The sequence below is a fragment of the Ovis aries genome, chromosome 11 (assembly GCF_016772045.2).
Source record: "Ovis aries strain OAR_USU_Benz2616 breed Rambouillet chromosome 11, ARS-UI_Ramb_v3.0, whole genome shotgun sequence".
Taxonomy (NCBI): Eukaryota; Metazoa; Chordata; class Mammalia; order Artiodactyla; family Bovidae; genus Ovis; species Ovis aries.
Window position 1 is genome coordinate 56,181,166 of NC_056064.1, and position 13,222 is coordinate 56,194,387.

Here is a 13,222-nt window from a genome sequence, read left to right on the forward strand (position 1 = left end):
AGATTTGTGTTCGGACCCAAGACAGGACCTTCTGGAAGCATCTGAGGTTGACTGAAGAGGAGCCCGAGGCTCCACAGGGGTGGCGCTCTCACGGTGCTTGGGTCTGCAGATCGGCAGGATACAGACCCGCTGTGGTCACCACCCAGGCCAGGGAGGATGGAGGAAGCTGGCACCTGCCTCTAGAGCTGTCCACCCTGACCACAGAGGAAATGATACATCACCAAGGGTGGGGACGCGCCACAGAGAAAGAGCCCAATGTGGCTCAGGTGTTGGGGGCCGCGTGTGAGACACACAGAGGGCAGCTGTGGGCTGAGCGGAGTGGGTCACTCATCCTTGGAAGGTGACCGTGGACGTCCAGTCACGAGACTGGGAGGAGCCAGGGGTCACCAGCCAGCGTTGCACGGCCCTTCTGCTCCTCACCCCGAGGTTTCTGCACTCGGCTCAGTGCCAGCTGCCAGGAGGACTGTGGAGACCAGGGACAGGGCTGGACGAGGAGCAGAGAGGCCCAGAGAGCAGAAGTGGGCACCGGGAGGGAATCCCCTGAGGAGGCCTGACCCTGTCCCTGCCCGGGGCCTGCTGCTGCTGCAGGTGACATCCCTGCTGGGGAAATGACCCCGAGGGGCAGGGCTGGGTGGCTGCCTTCAGCTCTGCTGCTGCTCCAGCTCCCAGGTGAGCGGCTCAGCCCTTCCTGTGGGAGGGGAGGGGCAGGGCTGGAGCTGGGTGAGCAGGGGGCCAGCAGTGGGGGGCGGGGAGAAGGTTCCAGGAGGGGCTGCCACCTGTCTCAGGAGCAAGCAGGGGGGTTCAGGGCGCAAAGCAGGTAAGGCTGGTCCACTGTGCTGGTGGGAGGCGGCGCCTGTGATGGTCACAGCACAAAGGTCACCGTCAGAGATGACCTCTTGGGGCACCACACACACACACACACACACACACACTCACACACTCACACACGCACGCACCCTGAGTTTTTCTGTCTCCACGGAACCCTCTCTCTCTGAGGAGGGACCTCCTTCCCCCATCATCCACCTCTGGGTCTGAGGAAGGGCCTGCCTCCTGCCTTGGCCTCCTCCAGACCCCACGGGCCCTCAAGGGATCCCATCCAAGGCTCCCCAGACCCAGACTCACTCGATGGAGTTGGACTCCATTGTGTTTTCCAGGCTGTTTGTCCCTGAGTGGCCCCCGAAGCGTGACAGGCATTGTGGGGGGATCCCTGAGGGTGGAGTGTCGGTACCAGGAGGCATTCGTGGACGAGATCAAATACTGGTGCAAACACCCGTGTGTGTCACCGTGGAAGATTGTAGAGACCAGAGAGTCAGAGAGAGAAGTGAGGAGGGGCCGAGTGTCCATCAGAGACCGTCCTGCAAGCCTCACCTTCACAGTGACCTTGGAGAGCCTCAGAGAGGAGGATGCGGGAACGTACGGATGTGGGATCTATGTGCCACTTTCACGTGACCCCACCTTCCAGGTGGAGGTGTCTGTGATCCCAGGTGAGCCTGAGATGCCAGTTCTAGGGTTGCTGACCGTACCTGGAACCCTGACCTTCAGGAAGAACCTGGAGCAGAGGGTGTCGTGGGGTCATGATCAGGACCCAGGCTCTGAGTGGTCGGCAGGCACACAGCACGTGTCCACCTCTGGTTCTTCGAGACCTCCTCTGTGTCCACCCCTGACACACCCTCACACCTGAAGCTCTCTTGGGTGGAAAGGGAGGGGGAGACGTCCTGAATCAGGGGGCCTGCTGCCTTCCCGTATTCACAAGGGTCAGGTCCACTCGGAAGGTGACCCTGTGTCTCTTCCTGGACTTCTCTGGCCAGGCCTGTGGGGCGGGGCCCAGCAGGGCCAGCAGAGGACGTTGCAGTGGTGTGGAGGGCTCCTGGCGCCCCAGCCTTGCAGTGGAGGTCCTGGGATCCGCAGCAGCCGAGAGGGGGGAGGCGGAGTCCCGGAGCCCACGTGGGGCTCTGGATACTTTGGAGACCCCTCACCTCTCCAGCCTGACCTTGCCTATCCCTCTTTCCCCGGCACCTGGTCCCAAGGAGGAAACCCAGAGGAGCCCGTTAGGCAGAGAAGGATGAGGAACAGGGCTCTTAGGAGGTGTTATGGCCCTCAGTGGACTGCCACGTGCTGCAAATGAATCTTTAAACTTTCCTTTCTCCCTCTTCGGCTGTGCTGGGTCTTGGTTGCTGCACGCGGGCCTGCTCAGGTTGCAGCGAGCAGGGGCTGCTCTTTGCTGTGGCGCCCGGGCCTCTCCCTGTGGTGGCTTCTCCTGCTGCGGAGCAGGGGCCCTAGAGCCGGGGCTCAGTCGTTGCACATGCCCAGTGGCCTGTGGGATCTTCCCAGACCAAGGATCGAACCCATGTCCCCTGCATTGGAAGGCAGATTCTTTGCCACTGGACCACCAGGGAAGCCCCAGTAAGTCTTCTTTAGCAGAAGGCTGCCCTGGTTTCCTAAGAAGCCGGTCACGATCCTCTGTCCCTATATTTGCTTTCTGCCCTTGACTTCTTGTTCTGAGGTTGTGCCCGGCTCCCCTGAGTTCCTTCCTGTTGGTCGCTGCTTCTCTCTCAGGAGGAAGGTTTCCTTTTTGCGTTTCTGTTTGCAAGAAAGGAACCGAAAGTTTACTGGCTCCGCAGGGTGTGTCTTGGAAGGGCTCTGTCCGCTTACCTCAGGAGAGGCCACATTTCACAGGGTCCACCAGGTCGATATCTCTCTAGATCTTTCTGGTCATGCCCTCCCACGGAGAGGACTGCCTGGGGCTGGCTGACAGATGACACGGGGTCTCCTGATTCAGCTCAGACTCAGCTGCAGGACTTTCCATCTGAGCTTTTCTCCAGCCACGCCCCTTGCCTGTCACTGTCTGCCCCGTCTCTCTGTTAATCCCGAAAGAATAGGTGTCCCCGTTTGTTGCCTGGCGGGGTGGGCCAGGAGGAGAGAGGTGTGGCTGTGCCTGGGGGTGACTTGGAGCCAAGGGCCCTCTCTGCACTCTCAGATCCCCAGGGGAGCAGGGCCATATGCTTCTGACAGTGCCCGCCTGGCCATGGGGCTTCTGGAGAGGGGCAGGGAGTGGGGCCCAGGGTGTTGTTCAGGCCTGGGCGTGGCCATGGGGGTGGTGGACACAGCACGTCCATCCAGATGGTGTGAGTGACCTTGACTGTGAGTCAGAGCCACAATGGGATGGAGAGGAGGGACCCAGGGGACGAAACACGGCCTAACTTGTGTTTCTCCCTCAGGCTCTATGACACCCACCAGCTCCAAGAGGTCCACAAGCACCCCGGAGTCTCCCACGAGCCTGCCAGTGCCCACCTGGAGCACCATGTCCAGGCAGGAGGCCCCTGATCCCGGCCAAGCTCATCGGTAAGGGACCCCCATCCCAGGACATCTCACCTGGGTGGTTTCTAGGTGAGACCAGGCAGGAATAGGCAAGCTCCCTTCACCAAGGACCCTAACTTATTCAACAAATTCTGTAACAAGCAGTAAAGGTCCTACTAAGTGCCCGGAGCTCTCGTTGACTTGGGATCCAGTAGCAAAGCCCACGGACACAGTCCTGCCCTGGCAGAGTCGTGTTCTAAGAGGGGATTCACATAATGAACAGATCGACACATTGGCTGTATAAATACACCACCTACTGATGATCGCTTGGAGGAAAATGTCACCTGGGTGAGGGGCCAGCATGTGTGGGAGGGTGCTGGAGTTTGCTACTTAAAACACAATGATGAGAGGGCACCTGATTGATTACAGACACTTGAATGGAGGCCTGCAGGGTCTGGGGAACCAGGCATGCCGGGATCCTCAGAAATGAGGCACCAGGCACAAGGGGGGCAGGCTGAACAAAAGGCCCCCAGCCCAGGGCAGGGCAGGAAGCAAGCGCTCTGCGTGTTGGTGACCCCTCTGTCCCCTGAGCCCTGGTCATCTGTATCACCTTGCTGAAGAGCCCTGGCCTCTGAGGGTGCAGAGCTGAGGGGGCTCACTCTTTCATCAGCCAAGGACTTTGAAGGACTGGAACTTTGGAGACCCTGGGGAGGTGCCGGCTGCTCACTGAATAAGACGGAACAGTCCCTGCACTCGAGGTGGCTGTGCTCTCTTGTCTAGCAGACATCAGCCAAGCCTCCCCAGTATTGGGTTCTATACCATAGACCGCAAACCCCCACATGAGGAGTGTGTTAGTTGTTTCATCCATGGCTGACTCTTTGTGACCCCCATGGACTGTAGCCCACCAGGCTCCTCTGTCCATGGGATTCTCCAGGCAGAAATACTGGAGTGGGTAGCCATTCTCTTCTCCAGGGGGTCTTCCTGACCCAGGGATCCAACATGGGTCTCTCCTGCGTCACAGGCAGATTCCTTACCCTCTGAGCTGCTGGAGAAGCCCCCAAGAGGAGGACTTAGGTAGAAATCCTCCTAATGCCCAGGTCCCCCTTGGGTCCCTGGTCTCCCTCACATGATTCTCACGGCCACATCCACCCTTACGTCCACAGTCCTAAGTCTCAGGGGCAATTTGTGAAGATCAGGGTCCAGAAGTCCTTCAGGTGAGGCTGCTCTGTGTCAGGTTGATCCTTGTAAAGATTCTTGTAGCCATAGAACCTGAACGCAGGGCAGGCAAGGTGGAGACAGCAGGGCCTCCCTGAGGATGCTGCTCACTGTCCGTCCCCTTGTCCCCCATAGGCCCCTGCTGGGCAGCGCCCACTTCCTGCTGCTGGTCTTCCTGAAGGTGCCCCTGCTCCTGGGCATGCTCGGTGCTGTCCTCTGGGTCCACAGGCCTCTGAGGAGCTCTGCGGACCAGCAGAGTCAGTCCATTTATGAGAACTGGGAGCCCCCGTGCTCATCGTGTCCTCTTCGATGATGCAGTCTGACTACTGGATGGAAACGACCTTCTGTCCATCTGTCCTGTATCACCCTCTCCCTCTCTCTCCGAATACTGTGTTTGTGGATTTCCTTGTAGCTTTCTTTCCTTGCCCATGAGTCTCTACAACCAAAAGCATACCCCCTCAATGGGTGCTTCTGAACTGTAACCGCAGATCAATGTTGAGTACAGAGCTTCCAGCTCATCCGCGGAGCATCAGTCATGCGCTGAACTCTCAGGCGCTCTCTCTGCAGTCTTCAAACCCCAGCAGTGTGGGAATCTTGCTTTGGGGTCTGTTTTGATGGATCCAGGCAGTTCCATGGTTTCCCACATGATCTGTGCTACCATAATCACCCACCCTCCACAGGTCTCAGATCCAATGTGGGGAATCTTCCAGTTGCTGAGTGTGTCTATTTATGCATTCTGAAGCTCAGGAAATAGCAATGCAGAGATTTGATGGTCCACAGGGCCATCATGCATGGGACCTAAATCAAAACTCCTTTCTGTACAAACCTCCACACCCCACTGTTCTGTCTAAGGGACCGAAGGGCCATGTTGGGTTTCTCCAATTGGTGTCAATTCAGAACAGAATCCAGCATTCCATGGAAAATCAGATTATTCCCTTCCCCACGCCCAGTCAAACTGGTGAGTGTGTTTAGGTCCTTTGCAGATGGCTGGTAGAAGAATAACAGTACAAAATTGATGCAACTGTCAGAGAATCCTGCCTTCCTCCTGTTCAAAGGTAACTCAAGCCCCACCCTCACCCCAGCATTCAAGGCCCCTGGTTACAGACCTGGGTCAAGGGTTTAAATCGATTGAGGGGCCAAGAGTGAGTCTTCTATTCAATAGCTTAGTCTCCACGGCTTGTAGAGGCAAAGACCTGCGTAGGCTGCCCACAGTTTCAGTGCAAACTGCAACGTGATGAACTTGCCGGCACCGAAGATCTCTGAGAGGCAGGTGATCATCTTGACTCATCTATGTGAAGCAGCCAGGACCTGGGGAATTGCAGCCACTTTTCATGCAGCAAATATATGGGGAGAGGACCAAAGTAGTAACCACTAACCTAGGCGTTGCTTCCACCCACGATTAAACAGAAGAAAGAGCTCAGCTTTTGGCGCTCACATTCCAGTTGGTGGACAGAGATAAAACAGACACAATAGTACAGGCGTGCAGACACGCAGAAATGTCCTAGTCCACAGTGAAGAGTATCTCGTAGTCACGTAAGATAAGAGGAGGTGCTGTTGGTGAGACAGTAAGGGATGAGTCCTACCAGCCTCGTGAAGAGGGTGATATGTAACCAAGTCTAGAAGAACGTAAGTCAGTGAGCCCTGTGGGCACCTGGAAGAAGAGCCCTCAGGCAAAGGGAACTGCAGGTGCAAACGTCCTGCCTTGGGAGCGTTTTAGGTGCGGATCCAGGGGAGAGCAGAGGGCAGATGCTTGCAGGGTCCTCTGGAGCCATGTTCTCCAAGATTCCTGATTGAGTCGTGTTCACCAGCCTGAGTAGAAAAAGGAAAACCAGGATTGGAGAACTTAGTTTCCTGAAAGCAGGGGCGTCCTGAGAGAGGAATTCAGTGATTGATCCCTTCGCTGAATTGCCGCAGGCTATGCTGGAAAGACACTGGGCTTCAGGCAAGATGGGGACCATCAACTCTCGGGGCCACAGCCCAGACGGAGACACACAGGGAGCCCCAAATCCCAGGAGGTAAATCCAAAGGGGGTGTCAAATGGTCCAACAGGACACATAACGAGAGAACCGACCTAAGCTGGGAGGGCCACGGAAGTTGTACAGTCAAGGGTGTTAGCCGTGGGTCAGGAGGAGGAATACGGGCCCAAGGGTCTGGATGAGGCCCAGTGTGGGCAGAGTGGCAGCCTGTGGGTGGAGCTGGAGGCAGGATGAGGTGGCTGAGTTCTGGGCCTTGGCGTGCTGCCACGAGCTGTGGGAGAGACCTGGTCAGAACACGGGGCTTCATCTGGAGATGGCAGGAGTCACTGGGGTGATCGGGGATGGATCAAGCAGCGTGACCCGGCTCTCCTGCGTCCCTCCCGCTGCGCACTGGGACCCAGGTCTACCGCCCGTGCCGGGAAGTGGGGAGAGTCAAGACCCGCATGGGAGGGATGGGAGACCCTGGTTTCTGCAGACAATCTGGAGAAGCTGGAAAAACCTACCCGAGGGAAGGGCTGCAGTCCCCTGTTACCCCCGCCCCACTGCCTAGGAGGATGTGACCTGTTGGCCCTGCACGTCACGTGAGTGTGCCAGGGTGAGTGAGGACGGGCAGTCTGTCTCTTCTCTGAAGGCTGTCCCCTCCCTCATCACTGCACCGTGAAGAGGCCCCTGCTCATCACGTGGATCCAGGAGAGGCCCCAGCAGCCAGGGCCTTCGGGCCCCTGGTGTACAACCGCCCCCTCTGTGCCACTGATGCGGGAGGAGGCTCCTCTGAGCCCCAGGTCCCCAGCTTCTCATCCCTCCACCCAGCGTCCTCTCCTCTGGCCTCCATTCTCAGTCTCTCTCTGGTTCTCAAAGGGGAGTAGACTCTGCCCAGAGGCGGAGCGTGAAGAAGGGGTCTTGGAAGCTTGGGAACCGCTGTCTGTGTGTTATGCGGGCAGCGAGGGGCCCAAGAAAGGGGAAGCCACAGCCCGAAGGGTGTGTACCCTGGGGGGACCCAGAGCCAAGGTGGGACGCAGGAAGAAGTCTGGGGTCACGGGGCAGATTTGCGGGGCAGGAAGAGGACTTTGGGTCCTGTGGGGGCAGAGTCTTGGGGTCGTCTAGAGCTGCAGATGGGGAGACAGTGACCGCTTGGTTGCCACCAGGACCGGGGAGGATGGATGAGCATGACTTCCACCCTCGGACTTCCCATCCTGACCACAACGAAATGACTCATCGCAGAGGGCGGGGATGTGCCACGGAAGAGGAACCCAGCTTGTCCCTGCTCTGTGGATGGGCGTGTGAGACTGAGAGAATCTACTGTGAACTTGGTGGGGAGGCAGCAGCCTCCCAGATTGAGGGGCCGGGCACATGTCTAGTCGCCAAACTGAGAGGCGCTGAGGGCAGCGGGTCCTTGCCCTGGACCAGCCGTGTGCCCCTCCCCCAAGCTTCCTGCCTCCTGACCCCTGGACCATCTGACCTGACCCGGGACGGGACCAGGAAGCAGAGAGGCCCAGAGGAGCAGAAGTGGGTACTGGGAGGGACTCCTCTGAGGAGATTTGATTTTGTCCCTGCCCGGGGCCTGGCGCTGCTTCAGGTGGCATCGCTGCTGGGAAATGACCCCGAGGGGCAGGGCCGGGTGGCTGCCTTCAGCTCTGCTGCTGCTCCAGCTCCCAGGTGAGCGGCTCAGCCCTTCCTGCGGGAGGGGCGGGGCAGGGCTGGAGCTGGGTGAGCAGGGGGGACGGGGGAGAAGGTTCCAGGAGGGGCTGCCGCCTGTCTCAACCGAGAACAGGAGGGTCAGGGCCTGAAGTAGGTGAGCTGGTCCACTGTGCTGGTGGGAGGAGGCGCCTGAGATGGTCACACCTCAACGGTCACAGTCAGAAATGACCTCTTGGGGCACCACACACACACACACTCACACACACACATTCACACACACACACTCACACACACACTCTAACACTCACACTCACACACACTCACACACTCACACACACTCACACCCACTAACACTCACACACACACACGCACAGACACACACACTCACACACACACTCTAACACTCACACACACACGCACAGACACACACACTCACACACACACTCTAACACTCACACACACACTCACGCCCACTAACACTCACACACACACTCAAGCACAGACACACACACTCACATACACACACTCACCCATACAGTCACAGTCACCCACACTCACACACACATTCACACACACACATACTCACACACACACTCTCACACACACACTCACACACGGAAGCTTTCCCATCCTGGGTTCTTCTGTCTCCGAGGACACCCTCTCCTTGTGAGGAGGGAGCTCCTCCCCGTCTTCCTTCCCTGGGTCTGAGGAAGGCTCCCTTGCTGTCTTGGCCTCCGCCAGACCCCACGGGCCCTTCAGGGACCCACATCCAGGGCTCTTCTGACCCAGGCCCACCTGATGGAGCTGGACCCGGTTGTGTTTTCCAGGCTGTTTCTCCCTGAGTGGCCCCAGCAGAGTGATGGGCATCGTGGGGGGATCCCTGAGCGTGGAGTGTCAGTACCAGGAGGTATTCATAAACAATTCCAAATACTGGTGCAAACCCCCATGTTTGTGGAGGATGGTGGAGACCAGAGAGTCAGAGAGAGAAGTGAGGAGGGGCCGCGTGTCCATCAGAGACCGTCCTGCAAACCTTACCTTCACAGTGACCTTGGAGAGCCTCAGAGAGGAGGATGCGGGAAGGTACTGGTGTGGAATTGATACATCATGGTTTGAAGGAATGCTTCGAGACCCCACCTTCGAGGTGGAGGTGTCTGTGATCCCAGGTGAGCATCCTCCGCCCTCACTCCAGCACAGGCTGGTCACCCGGACCTTCAGGAAGGCAGTGGGACAGAAAGGCTGGGCCAGGATGACCGGGAGGGGGTGGGCGGGAAGCTGGCTGTGGGTGGTGTCTTGGGCCCATGTTTGTTTGCACACAGGCACGTCTCTGTCTCTGGCTGGAGCCACCCTAGAGTTACACGTAGATACCGTCAAGGTGGACATCTTCCTGCTTCATGGGCTGGCGGGCATCCTGCCCTGGAATCCAGGCTGCCTGCTCTCCTCACAAGGGCACGTCCACTCTCAAGGGGCCCGTGTCTCTTTCTGGCCTGTGCAGGGTCCTGCCTATGGGGAGCACACTCTCACAAGGCCCCACTGCATTCAGCCCTGCCTTGACCCCCGGGCCCTGAGGACCTAAGATGGGCCCGCCCCTGAGCCCAGGGGTGGGACCTGCTCCGGAGCCCACACCTGACTGCACTTCTCAACAACCATCCCCATGTCCAATACCCACCATACCCTTGTGATGATCCAGAGGCCACCAGTGGCCCTACAGTGTTCTGCAAGGACCTCCTGGCATTCTGGGGGTTTCTCTTGTAACCCCAAGGAAAGCTTACAAAGGAGCCCCTGCTCTGTCCCTCGGGACTCACCCTGCCCTGCCAGGCTGACCCTGTCTGCCCCTCTTGCTTTCCACTTGGCATTGACCATGCCCACCTGGCCAGGGTGCATCTGGAGGGGTGGGGGAGGGATTCCCAGGGTGCTGGAGGCCTGGGTGAGGCCATGGGGAGTGGTGGACATGCACATCTGACCAGATGGCCTGAGTGACCTTGACTGTGTGAGTCACAGCCACACGGGGATGCAGTGTGAGACCCAGAGAAGGAAACGGGGCCTGCCTTGTGCTTCTCCCACAGCCCCTGCTACAGCCACCAGCACCGAGAGGTCCACAGGCTCCCCAGGCTCTCCCACAACCCTGCCAGTGCCCACCTGGAGCACCGTGTCTGGTCAGGAGACTCCCGATCCCAGCCAACCTCCTCGGTAAAGGCCCCACGTCCCAGGACATTGTCACCTGGGTGATTTCTCCTCTGGGTGAGGGGACACGTGGGGGATTTGGGTCTTCCATCACCGGGCTCCTCATTTATTCCCACACCTGACTGTGAAGGTCCTACTACGTGCCTGGTGCTCTGCTGTGGATGCAGGTAAGACCACCCAGGCAGGATCCAGCTCTGATGAGAGTTGTGCTGTAAGGGGGAAGTCACCCCTGGACCAGTCCACACAGAGCTCCTATGTAAATCTGGCGGTTTGTCATGAGTACTACAGAGAGATACCAGCCACTGGGGTTTGGTGAGAGTGTGTGTGGGAAGGTGATTAGATTTGCTATTTAATACACGATAATCAGGGACGCCTGGCTGAATCCTTTTAGGAGACACCTGCAGGATTTGAGGACCCTGGCATTCAGGGTTCCAGGCAGAGAGAAAAGTGCAAATGTCCCACAGAAGGAGCCTTCAGGACCCCGGCCCAGGGCAGGGAAGAAGCAGGTGCCCTGGGCATTGGTGGCCGCTGCACTCTGTCCCCTGCCTCCCACCAACCCTGGTGTTTGGTGCCCTCCTGTTGAAGGCCCCAGGGTCGAAGGGCAGAGACAACTAAGGTGGTCATTTATTCATCCATCAACTACCATGCACTTTTTTTGCTTTGACTTTCCCCCATACAACTTTTCTAAATTCAATTTTTATTTTATATTAGATTATGAAGTATAGAGTATATCACAGACTTTTAAAAATTAATTTATTTTTTAATTGAAGGGTAATTGTTTTACAGAATTGTATTGGTTTCTGCCGAACACCAATATCTATCAGCCATGATTATTAGAGTATACCAGAGACTTCCCAGTGTTGACCTTTGGAGATACATCCTCAGTTGCTAAGTCATGTCCAGTTCTTTGCGACACCATGGAGTAGGACCAGCAGGCTTCTGCCTATGGGCTTTTCCAGGCAAGAATACTGGAGTGGGCGCAGTTTCCTACTTCAGAGGCTCTTCCTGACCTAGGGATTGAACACGCATCTCTTAGACCTTGGGTCTTTGGAGGTATCAGACTGGTACCAGTTTCTACCAGTGAATAAAGCAGTCCCTTTCTTTTTGGGAAATCTGTTTACAGGAGAGCAGACTTCACACAAAAAAGCCGACTACTGATTACTATACTCTGGAAAGGATAACCCCACATGTGGAGGGCCTTGGAAAAAGTCCTTCTCCTGTCCAGATCCCACCAGGATCCCTGGTCTCCCTCACGTGATTCTCACAGCCACCTCCACCCTCATGCTCACAGTCCTAATTCTCTAGGGCTATTATTAAGCAGAGACAAGTGAGCAGAGGGCCATAGATTGGGCTGCCCTTTCCAGGGGTGATGCTTACGTGGATGGTCCTGGACTCAGGGCACAGGGATGGGGGTGGGGAGGGACTGAGGGACCAGGGTCCCCACTAAGGATGCGGCTCCCTGTCTGTCCCCGTGTCCCCCACAGGCCCCTGCTGGGCAGCGCCCACTTCCTGCTCCTGGTCTTCCTGAAGGTGCCGCTGCTCCTGGGCATGCTCGGTGCTGTCCTCTGGGTCCACAGGCCTCTGAGGAGCTCTGCGGACAGGCAGAGTCAGTCCATTTATGAGAACCAGTAGCCCCCGTGTTCATCGTGTCCTCTTCAATGATGCAGTCTGAGCGCAGGATGGAAACGACCTTCTGTCCAGCTGTCCTGCATCACACTCCGCCTCTCTCAGAACTTCTTTGTAACTTTTTTCCTAGAACATGGTTCTCATAAATCCAAAGTGTAACCTACTCAATAGGTTCTTCTGAACTCTAACCACAGATCAACGTTGAGTACGTACCTTCTGGTTAACTCCCAGAGCATCACTCATGTACTGACCTCTCGGGTGCTCTCCCTGCAGTCTTCATCCCCAGGAGTGTGCAAGCCTTCCTTTGGATCTGTGTTGATGGATCTGGGCAGTTCCATGGTCTCCCCCACCATCTGTGCTACCACAATCACTCACCTTCCACAGGGCTCGGCTCCACCGTGGGGAATCTTCCAGTTGCTGAATCCGTCTAATGAATTCTGCATGCTGAAGCTCAGGAAATAACAATGCAGAAAACTCAGGAGTCCTTTGGGCCCACTGAGACTGAGTTCTGAGTCAAAACTCCATTGTTCACAGAGCTTCCTAAGCCTCTGCTCTGTCTAATGGACCAAAGGGCCATGTTGGGTTTCTCCAATTGGTGTCAGTTCAGAACAGAATCCAGAGTTGCCTGAAAAATTGGTTCTTCCCTCCTCATGCCCAGTCAGACTGGTTAGCGTGTTCAGGTCCTTTGTGGATGGCTGGTAGAACAATAAGAGTACACAGTTTATGCAACGTAACAGAGTCCTTCCTTCCTCCTGTTCAAGAGTAACTGAAACCCTTTCCCACCCCATCATCCAAGGCCTGTGGTTTTAGACCAGGTTCAAGTTTGGAAATAGATTGAGGGGCCATGACTATTTTCTGCTGTCCAATAGCCTAGTCTCTCCTACTTATAGCAACAAAGAAAGGCTTGAGTAGGCTGCCCACCGATTTCAGTTCAAGGTGTACCATGATGAACTTGTGGGCACCAAACATCTCCGAAAGGTAGGTTATCGGCATGACTCGTCCATTTGAAGCAGCTGAGCCCGGGGGAATTTCACCAGCTTTTCATTCAGGAAACGTATAGAGATGAACAAAGTAGCAAGCACTAATTCAGGCAATGGTTCCAACCATGAACAAACAGCAGAAAGAGCTCAGCTTTAGAAAACTTTTTTGCTTGAACATTAAATGTTTCTCCTGTTCTGGGTCTTCGCTGCTGTGAGGGGTACTCTCTAGCTGTGGTGTGCCGGCTTCTCTTGGTAGTGGCCTCCCTTTCTGTGGTGCATGGGTTCCCGGCACAGGAGCCTCGGTAGTTG

General features: G+C 56.5%; 1 protein-coding gene across 8 annotated transcripts; it reads left to right on the plus strand.

Moving 5' to 3' along the window:
* The first annotated feature begins 293 nt into the window (after positions 1–293).
* On the plus strand, positions 294–13,115 carry LOC101104414 (uncharacterized). 8 transcript variants are annotated; one of them, XM_060395029.1, is made up of 9 exons: positions 294–669; positions 1,155–1,484; positions 3,219–3,342; positions 4,648–6,527; positions 7,634–8,144; positions 8,954–9,033; positions 9,170–9,289; positions 10,190–10,313; positions 11,792–13,115. In XM_060395029.1, the coding sequence occupies exons 5-9, from the start codon at positions 7,645–7,647 to the stop codon at positions 11,937–11,939; spliced, it is 972 nt and encodes a 323-aa protein (XP_060251012.1). In that variant the 5' UTR covers positions 294–669; positions 1,155–1,484; positions 3,219–3,342; positions 4,648–6,527; positions 7,634–7,644; the 3' UTR covers positions 11,940–13,115. The 8 variants fall into 8 exon arrangements, with proteins under 8 accessions (XP_060251012.1, XP_060251010.1, XP_060251009.1 ...); XM_060395027.1 differs by having other exon boundaries at positions 4,648–7,083; positions 9,170–13,115; XM_060395026.1 differs by having other exon boundaries at positions 9,170–13,115.
* Positions 13,116–13,222: the final 107 nt, after the last annotated feature.

Excerpts from the sequence above, each read along its gene's own strand:
- LOC101104414 (XM_060395027.1), top strand. The coding sequence starts at position 7,645 with ATGGATGAGCATGACTTCCACCCTCGGACTTCCCATCCTGACCACAAC. Across the intron at positions 8,145-8,953 it reads GCTGCTGCTCCAGCTCCCAG|GCTGTTTCTCCCTGAGTGGC; the intron begins GTGAGCGGCTCA and ends TGTGTTTTCCAG. Across the intron at positions 9,034-9,169 it reads TGGAGTGTCAGTACCAGGAG|TGACCTTGGAGAGCCTCAGA; the intron begins GTATTCATAAAC and ends TTACCTTCACAG.